This window comes from Aquarana catesbeiana, linkage group LG10 (assembly GCF_042186555.1).
Source record: "Aquarana catesbeiana isolate 2022-GZ linkage group LG10, ASM4218655v1, whole genome shotgun sequence".
Lineage (NCBI taxonomy): Eukaryota > Metazoa > Chordata > Amphibia > Anura > Ranidae > Aquarana > Aquarana catesbeiana.
In genome coordinates, this window is record NC_133333.1 from 262,970,789 (window position 1) to 262,980,432 (window position 9,644).

At 45.0% G+C, this 9,644-nt stretch overlaps 1 protein-coding gene across 1 annotated transcript; it reads left to right on the plus strand.

The window, feature by feature from the left end:
• Positions 1 to 272: 272 nt before the first annotated feature.
• Positions 273 to 1,217, plus strand: LOC141109936 (olfactory receptor 5AR1-like). The gene has a single exon (XM_073601189.1). The coding sequence runs from the start codon at positions 273 to 275 to the stop codon at positions 1,215 to 1,217; it is 945 nt and encodes a 314-aa protein (XP_073457290.1).
• Positions 1,218 to 9,644: the final 8,427 nt, after the last annotated feature.

Here is a 9,644-nt window from a genome sequence, read left to right on the forward strand (position 1 = left end):
CCATTGGGGGTGGTCTTCATTGGGGGTGGTCTCCGGTTTCGGTACATTGTCATAACAGGATGATAGTACTCTTTCTTAATTGTTTATCTCCAGAGGCCTTACTATTGAGGTCTCCATGATGTAACATTCTAGTCAGAGTTTCTCCTTTAGAGATTTATTGCCCTCTAATTATTGGAAATGTTTGGGGGGTCCCACTAACCACCTATGAGTACAATGTTCCACATATTATTGAGTTTTTCCTGAATTTCTTTCCAAAAGATCAAATTAGTGTGATGAGCCGGATAAACTGCACCCCACCAGCAGATTTCACGCTTGTTGGCCTTTCTGAAATTCCCAGTCTACAAAGTTTACTTTTTGTGATGTTTTTAATTATTTATATTGTAACGTTACTTGGAAACACATGTATTATTTTTGCTTATCAGCACAGCTCGATCCTCCACACTCCTATGTACTTCTTCCTGGCAAACTTCTCCTTTCTGGACATATGTTACATCTCAACCACCGTCCCCAACATGTTGTCCAACTTTCTTCATGGACACAACGCCATATCTTTCCATGGATGTGTTGTACAGTTATACTTTCTGATGTTACTGGGCAGTACTGAGTGTTATATTCTCGCAGCAATGGCCTATGATCGCTACAACGCCATATGCTGTCCGCTTCGGTACACTGTTATTATGAATAAAGTTTCATGTACAAACTATGTGTTTGGGTCATGGACTATCGGCATAGTGAACTCTGTTATACACACCACCCTCACATTCACCTTACCATTCTGTGCTTCTAACAAAATCAATTACTTTTTTTGTGATATCCCTCCATTGCTTAGCTTGGTTGAAGCTGACACCCGGATCAATGAACTCTCCACTTTTATTATCGGTGGAGTTGTCACCATGGGCTCTCTTCTGCTGACCATCATCTCATACTCAATGATTATCACCACCATAGTAAAGATCCATTCCAGCTCCGGACGAATGAAAGCGTTCTCCACCTGTGTCTCTCATTTTACTGTTGTCACAATATTTTATGGTTCCGGAATTTTTATCTACCTAAAACCAAAGTCCAATTATATCATGGACTACGACCGACTGGTGGCCGTCATGTACACCATCATCGCCCCACTACTGAACCCTTTTATATACAGCCTCAGGAATAATGATGTAAAGGTGGCAGTTAGGAAGTTAGTTTGTGAGGGATTGGCTGCTGGTAAGTCCTGAAATGTAAAAAAAGAAAGAAGCACCAAAGAACAATTGGAAACGGTGGTCAGTGCAGAAGATTGTCCATATTATCAGGTGAAAGTCAACGCAGGTCAGAGGTGACAAAACCCGTTCTTCAGGGCTGGGAAGGTGGCGAGGGGGTGCATTCACAGGTGACAGTACCCATTCTTCAGGGGGGGAGGTGGTGAGGGGTGGATTCAGACGTGACAGTACCTGTTCTTCGGGGGGGGGGGGTGGTGAGGGGTGGATTCAGAGGTGACAGTACCGTACCCTGTTCTTCAGGAGGGGAAAGGTGGTGAGTGGTGGATTCAGAGGTGACAGTACCTGTTCTTTACGGGGGAAAGGTGGTGAGGGGTGGAATCAGAAGTGACAGTACCCGTTCTTCGGGGGGGGGGGTGGTGAGGAGTGGATTCAGAGGTGACAATACCCGTTCTTCGGGGGGGAGGGTGTTGAGGTGGATTCAGAGGTGACAGTACCCCTTCTTTGGGGGGGGGGGGATGGTGAGGGGTGGATTCAGAAGTGACAGTACCCGTTCTTTAGGGGGGAAAGGTGGTGAGGGGTGGATTCAGAGGTGACAGTACCCGTTCTTCGGGGGGGGTAGTGAGGGGTGTATTCTGAGGAGACAGTACCTGTTCTTGGGGGGGGGGGGGTGGTGAGGGGTGGATTCAGAAGTGACAGTACCCGTTCTTTAGGGGGGGAAAGGTGGTGAGGGGTGGATTCAGAAGTGACAGTACCCGTTCTTCGGGGGGGGTGAGGGGTGGATTCAGAGGTGACAGTACCCGTTCTTCGGGGGGGGATAGTGAGGGGTGTATTCAGAGGAGACAGTACCCTTTCTCCGGGGGGGGGGGGGGCGGGTGTGTTGAGGGGTGGATTCAGAGGTGACAGTACCCATTCTTCAGGAGGGGGGAAAGGTGGTGAGGGGTGGATTCAGAGGGGACAGTACCCCTTCTTCGGGGGGGGGGAGGTGGCGAGGGGTGGATTCAGAGGTGACAGTGCCCGTTCTTCAGGGCTGGGAAGGTGGTGAGGGGTTGATTCAGAAGTGACAGTACCCGTTCTTCAGGGGGGGAAAGGTGGTGAGGGGTGGATTCAGAGGGGACAGTACCCCTTCTTTGGGGGGGTGGTGAGGGGTGTATTCATAGGTGACAGTACCCCTTCTTCGGTGGGGTAAATGTGGTGAGGGGTGGATTCAGAGGTGAACATGTGACTGATGCATTGTGTGGTATGAACAGATATGTTGGCTCCTTAACCTCCTAGATTACTGTTGATGTCATGACAACTGACCTTTAATGGTGTTGAAGATCTGATTCATCGTCCCCATTGTTAGAAATTGCCGTGTGCTGGAGCACTTCACTCCCCTTCTTAGCAGCAAGCTTCGGGATGTTAAGCTTAGATAACTGTTTTTCTTGATGTGTGTGGTTCTTTGGTTGTGTGCCGGGGAATGCCCAGAGGCTCTGTTTTGTACCTCTTATACTTTTAAATAATAAAAAGAATTTGCAAAAGAAAAAAAAAAACAAGGACCCCCAGTGCTGCCAGGTGGAAGTGCGAACCACTCAGCTACTGATCACTGGTTCTCTCCCCTAAGCTGAACTATACAGAATTTAAAAAAAATAGACAACCCAACAGTTTTCCACAATTAAACTAAAGATTTACTATGACAGTAATGGACTGGAATGAGGTCACATGAGTGAGTGAAGAAGGGCGGATGATGGAATGAGGTCACATGAGTCAGTGAAGAAGGGCGGATGATGGAATGAGGTGACATGAGTCAGTGAAGAAGGGCGGATGATGGAATGAGGTGACATGAGTCAGTGAAGAAGGGCGGATGATGGAATGAGGTGACATGAGTCAGTGAAGAAGGGAGGATGATGGAATGAGGTCACATGAGTCAGTGAAGAAGGACAGATGATGGAATGAGGTCACATGAGTCAGTGAAGAAGGGCGGATGATGGAATGAGGTCACCTGAGTCAGTGAAGAAGGGCGGATGATGGAATGAGGTCACATGAGTCAGTGAAGAAGGGCGGATGATGGAATGAGGTCACCTGAGTCAGTGAAGAAGGGCAGATGATGGAATGAGGTCACATGAGTCAGTGAAGAAGGGCAGATGATGGAATGAGGTCACATGAGTCAGTGAAGAAGGGCAGATGATGGAATGAGGTCGCATGAGTCTGTAAAGAAGGGCAGAGAATGGAATGAGGACACATGAGTCAGTGAAGAAGAGCGAATGATGGAATGAGGTCATCTGAGTCAGTGAAGAAGGGCGGATGATGGAATGAGGTCACATGAGTCAGTGAAGAAGGGCAGATGATGGAATGAGGTCACCTGAGTCAGTGAAGAAGGGCGGATGATGGAATGAGGTCACATGAGTCAGTGAAGAAGGGTGGATGATGGAATGAGGTCACATGAGTCAGTGAAGAAGGGCGGATGATGGAATGAGGTCACCTGAGTCAGTGAAGAAGGGCAGATGATGGAATGAGGTCACATGAGTCAGTGAAGAAGGGCGGATGATGGAATGAGGTCACATGAGTCAGTGAAGAAGGGCAGATGATGGAATGAGGTCGCATGAGTCTGTAAAGAAGGGCAGAGAATGGAATGAGGACACATGAGTCAGTGAAGAAGAGCGAATGATGGAATGAGGTCACATGAGTCAGTGAAGAAGGGCGGATGATGGAATGAGGTCACATGAGTCAGTGAAGAAGGGCGGATGATGGAATGAGGTCACCTGAGTCAGTGAAGAAGGGCGGATGATGGAATGAGGTCACATGAGTCAGTGAAGAAGGGCGGATGATGGAATGAGGTCACCTGAGTCAGTGAAGAAGGGGAGATGATGGAATGAGGTCACGTGAGTCAGTGAAGAAGGACAGATGATGGAATGAGGTCACATGAGTCAGTGAAGAAGGGCAGATGATGGAATGAGGTCACATGAGTCAGTGTAGAAGGGCAGATGATGGAATGAGGTCACATGAGTCAGTGAAGAAGGCAGATGATGGAATGAGGTCACATGAGTCAGTGAAGGACAGATGATGGAATGAGGTCACATGAGTCAGTGAAGAAGGGCGGATGATGGAATAGAGGTCACATGAGTCAGTGAAGAAGGGCGGATGATGGAATAGAGGTCACATGAGTCAGTGAAGAAGGGCGGATGATGGAATAGAGGTCACATGAGTCAGTGAAGAAGGGCGGATGATGGAATGAGGTCACATGAGTCAGTTTAGAAGGGCAGATGATGGAATGAGGTCACATGAGTCAGTGAAGAAGGCAGATGATGGAATGAGGTCACATGAGTCAGTGAAGAAGGGCGGATGATGGAATGAGGTCACATGAGTCAGTGAAGAAGGGCGGATGATGGAATGAGGTCACGAGTCAGTGAAGAAGGGCGGATGATGGAATGAGGTCACATGAGTCAGTGAAGAAAGGCAAGTGATGGAATGAAGCCAGTGTTGGCTGCAGGAAAAGTCTTGCCTTCCTCCCTTCCCTCCTAATGAACTTGCTGACTGGATGAGGAGGGAACCCCGGCCCTCATATCGAATTCCACACCAGGCTCCACTCATAGCTGTGCTCAGCTCTGCTCTACGTCCCGGTCACTATGGAAGCACATTTTGGGGGCAAACCTTGGAGCAAGATAAGCCCAAGTCTCCCAGAGTCTCTTTTACTGGTTCCCACATTATGGTCACCAGGACCAGCATAACCAACAGGACCACCATTACCACCAGGACCCAGAGTGACATAATTTTCCGAATTCCTCCGTAAAATGCTTCCTGAGCCCCTGAATCAAAACTAGTAGAAGAAATCCTGACACTTATTTTTAGCATCCATGTTTTGTGTCTGACTCCAGACAATGGTGGCTCTTCTCTCATAATAGAGGAACTTCTCTATCTTCTAGGAAATGTGTACAGTATGTACAGCCGAAAATGTTACTTTAGCTTCTCTAAAGAATATTAATAAATAGTTCTGAGTATGGATATTCCAGCAAGGACCAACTATGTATATACCATGTGTAAAAAGAAAAACCAAAGCGCTGATGTGGATACTCTATATGGTGACAAAACACCAGAAAGGTGTGAGCTACAACCAACCAATTAGTGCTGTTGCTACAAATCAATATAAAATATGTTGGTGCACTTATTATACCCTCCCAGTCTGTTGAAATAGTGCATGTGTTTAAAAACCTAAAACCTAATAAATACACAATGCAATAATAACACAATCAATAAAGTGAATATGTGCAAATTAATACACCAAAAAACATAGGGGGTACCATATCCCTTAAGATAAATAATAACAAATAATAAAGTGAAAGAGCAATAAATAAAGTCTGCTGGTACTAATCAAGGTCAGATCTGCAACTAAATGTCCAATCAAATGCCTTTTACAGATTTTCTTGTTATTCCAATTGGATCACAGTTGCATGACGATTTACATATTAGATGATGATTCACATGAAAAATGAAAGAAAAGCCATCATTGCGCTTTATGATAAAATGGTCATGTAGTGATATAAAGTATATAGTGGGTAATTAATTAGTAGTTATTATAATGATGATGTAAGTACTCTTCCGCAGCAACCCAATTCTTCCAGAGAGATGCACTTTATTGACTTCCAACACAGAACAAAGTCCACAGATGACAAAAATCTGACAGAGTAAGATATCATTTAGAGTCCCATTTTTCCTAGATTTGCGCCTTCATAGTTACACACAAACAAAAAAACTCCAACTATAGACTGAACGCCATGTTATATTCACTAGACACTGAATGGCTGAGCAATTTGATTGGCCGTCTCCATTCAGGCCTTTGATATGCTTTAGTCTTTCAGACAGACAACAACTCCCAGCCGTGAACAGCTGCCATCATAAACCTCCCCAATTTGCACTCCCGCATATCAACATCAACAAGTCCCCTTAGATATGTGTAATTAGATTAACATATACCACCTGAACACCCTTTTGTGTCCTGGAATACCTACATTCCTAATCTGTATTCTTGCATATTAACATCAAGTTCCCTTTGATATACTGGCACCCTGGGAGGGAGTTTCTGCTAGGTCAATATTGTACTGTATGTGTACATATAAATATATTAATATAATATCCCACATAAATCGGCAAACATATTACAACAGGTCAGACAGCTTCAACAACGCTCATACAGCATTTGCTGTGCTACCGAGCACTTGCGATGCCCTTACTGACTCCGCCTCCTGACGCGTTGCGTCACGTCACGTGACTTTCTCAAGGGTAGCAGGCACTGAGAAAAAGGCAGCATGCCACACACTGAATTGGGATGCCTCCAATATATGTAGGATACATCTACCTTGGGACACTTGGACATTTCTCTGTCTGTCACTGAGCCCAGATTTCAGGCTCCAACGACATTTTGTCCTATATACCTCCTCCTCCATTTTCTATTTGGCGCCCTTACAATACTTGATTGGATTCATTCGCCTCTAGTGCTTCTTCAACATGGAGTCATTCCAATGGAATCAATAAACACATCGGCACATCACGGATCTTGTGGACAGATTACTGGGAGGGGCTGGGGAAGACCCGGCTGTCATGGTGCACGTTGGCACCAATGACAAAGTCAGAGGCAGATGGAGTGTCCTAAAGAACGATTTTAGGGACTTAGGAGCTAAATTGAGGAAAAGGACCTCCAAGGTAGTTTTCTCAGGAATACTACCAGTACATCGAGCCACACCAGAAAGGCAGAGGGAGATTAGGGAAGTAAACAAGTGGCTGAAGAGCTGGTGTAGTAAGGAGGGGTTTGGGTTCCTGGAGGACTGGGCCGACTTCTCAGTCGGTAACCGGTACTATAGAAGGGACGGACTGCACCTAAATGAGGAGGGTGCAGATCTGCTGGGAATGAAGATGGCCAAATAGGTAGAGGGGTTTTTAAACTAGGCGATGGGGGGGGAGGGTCCAGAGACAGTGATAGCCAGCGCGGAAGATATTCCAGAGGGTAGTGTTGGGGGCATTAGTGGTAGGTTAGCCAAAGCACAAAAACACAAGGTGAGTATAGTAGCAAGTCCTAGTTGCAATCTGGAAACACCCAATACGAGGACAATATGCGACCGGTCTAAACTATGTGGCATGTTCACCAATGCCAGGAGCTTGGCGGACAAGATGGGTGAACTAGAGATACTGTTGTACAAGGAGGATTTGGATTTTGTGGGAATTTCAGAGACCTGGTTCAACAGCTCTCATGATTGGCTGGCAAACATTCAAGGGTATACCCTATACCGCAAGGATAGAGATTGTAAAAAAGGGGGAGGGGTATGCCTATATATCAAGAATAATGTACAAGTGAATGTGAGAGATGACATCACTGAGGGGGCTAGGGAGAAGGTGGAATCTTTATGGGTAGAGCTCCAAAGGGATGAAGCTAAGGGGAAAATATTACTGGGAGTATGCTATAGGCCCCCTAACCTGAGGGAGGAAGTGGAGACGGATCTCCTATCACAAATTGGATTAGCAGCAAGGATGGGAAGTGTTATCATAATGGGGGATTTTAATTATCCAGACATAGACTGGGCGGAGGGAACCGCGCATTCATTTAAGGCTCGCCAGTTCCTTAGTGTCTTGCAGGGCAATTTTATGGGTCAGATGGTAGACGCACCAGCTAGAAATAAAACATTACTAGATCTACTGATTACCAACAATACAGACCTGATAACAGATGTGAAAATACGGGGCAATTTAGGTAACAGCGATCACAGGTCAATTAGTTTCAGTATAAATCACACAAATAGGAAATATGAAGGGAACACAAAGACACTGAATTTCAAAAGAGCCAACTTCCCTAAACTACAAACCTTGCTAAAAGGCATAAATTGGGATAAAATATTAGGAACAAAGAATACGGAGGAGAGATGGGTTTGCTTTAAGAGCATATTAAATAAGGGCATTAGCCAATGTATCCCATTGGGTAATAAATTTAAAAGAGCGAACAAACATCCTGGATGGCTTAACTCCAATGTAAAAATGCATATAAAAGCAAAGGAGAAGGCCTTCAAAAAATACAAGGTTGAGGGATCATCCTCAGCATTCATAATTTATAAAGAATGCAATAAGAAATGTAAGGGTGCAATTAGGACGGCTAAGATAGAACATGAAAGACACATAGCGGAGGAGAGCAAAAAAAATCCCAAGAAATTCTTTAAGTATGTAAACAGTAAAAAAGGGAGGACAGACCATATTGGCCCCATAAAGAATGAGGAAGGACATCTGGTTACAAAGGATGGGGAGATGGCAAAGGTATTGAATTTATTCTTCTCCTCAGTCTTCACGAGTGAATCGGGGGGCTTCAGTAACCAAAACTGCAGTGTTTATCCTCATGACACAACACAGGAAGCACCTCCATGGTTAACAGAGGACGGAATTAAAATTAGACTTGAGAAACTTAACATTAATAAATCACCGGGACCAGATGGCTTGCATCCGAGGGTACTTAGGGAACTCAGTCAGGTGATTGCCAGACCGTTGTTCCTAATTTTTACAGATAGTCTATTGACTGGAATGGTACCAGCTGATTGGAGAAAAGCCAATGTAGCACCAATATTTAAAAAGGGCCCAAAAAACATCCCTGGGAATTACAGACCAGTTAGCCTAACATCAATAGTATGTAAACTCTTGGAGGGGATGATAAGGGACTATATACAAGATTTTAGTAATAAGAATGATATCATTAGCAGTAATCAGCATGGATTCATGAAGAATCGTTCTTGCCAAACCAATCTATTAACCTTCTATGAGGAGGTGAGTTGCCATCTAGATAAAGGAAGGCCCGTAGACGTGGTGTATCTGGATTTTGCAAAAGCATTTGACACAGTTCCCCATAAACGTTTACTGTACAAAATAAGGTGCGTTGGCATGGACCATAGGGTGAGTACATGGATTGAAAACTGGCTACAAGGGCGTGTTCAGAGGGTGGTGATAAATGGGGAGTACTCAGAATGGTCAGGGGTGGGTAGTGGGGTCCCCCAGGGTTCTGTGCTGGGACCAATCCTATTTAATTTGTTTATAAACGATCTGGAGGATGGGATAAACAGTTCAATCTCTGTATTTGTGGACAATACTAAGCTAAGCAGGGCAATAACTTCTCCGCAGGATGTGGAAATCTTGCAAAAAGATCTGAACAAATTAATGGGGTGGGCGACTACATGGCAAATGAGGTTCAATGTAGAAAAATGTAAAATAATGCATTTGGGTGGCAAAAATATGAATGCAATCTATAGACTGGGGGGAGAACCTCTGGGGGAATCTAGGATGGAAAAGGACCTGGGGGTCCTAGTAGATGATAGGCTCAGCAATGACATGCAATGCCAAGCTGCTGCTAACAAAGCAAACAGAATATTGGCATTAAAAAGGGGATCAACTCCAGAGATAAAACGATAATTCTCCCGCTCTACAAGACTCTGGTCCGGCCGCACC

Coding starts and splice junctions, on each gene's coding strand:
- LOC141109936 (XM_073601189.1), top strand. CDS start 273: ATGAGCCGGATAAACTGCACCCCACCAGCAGATTTCACGCTTGTTGGC.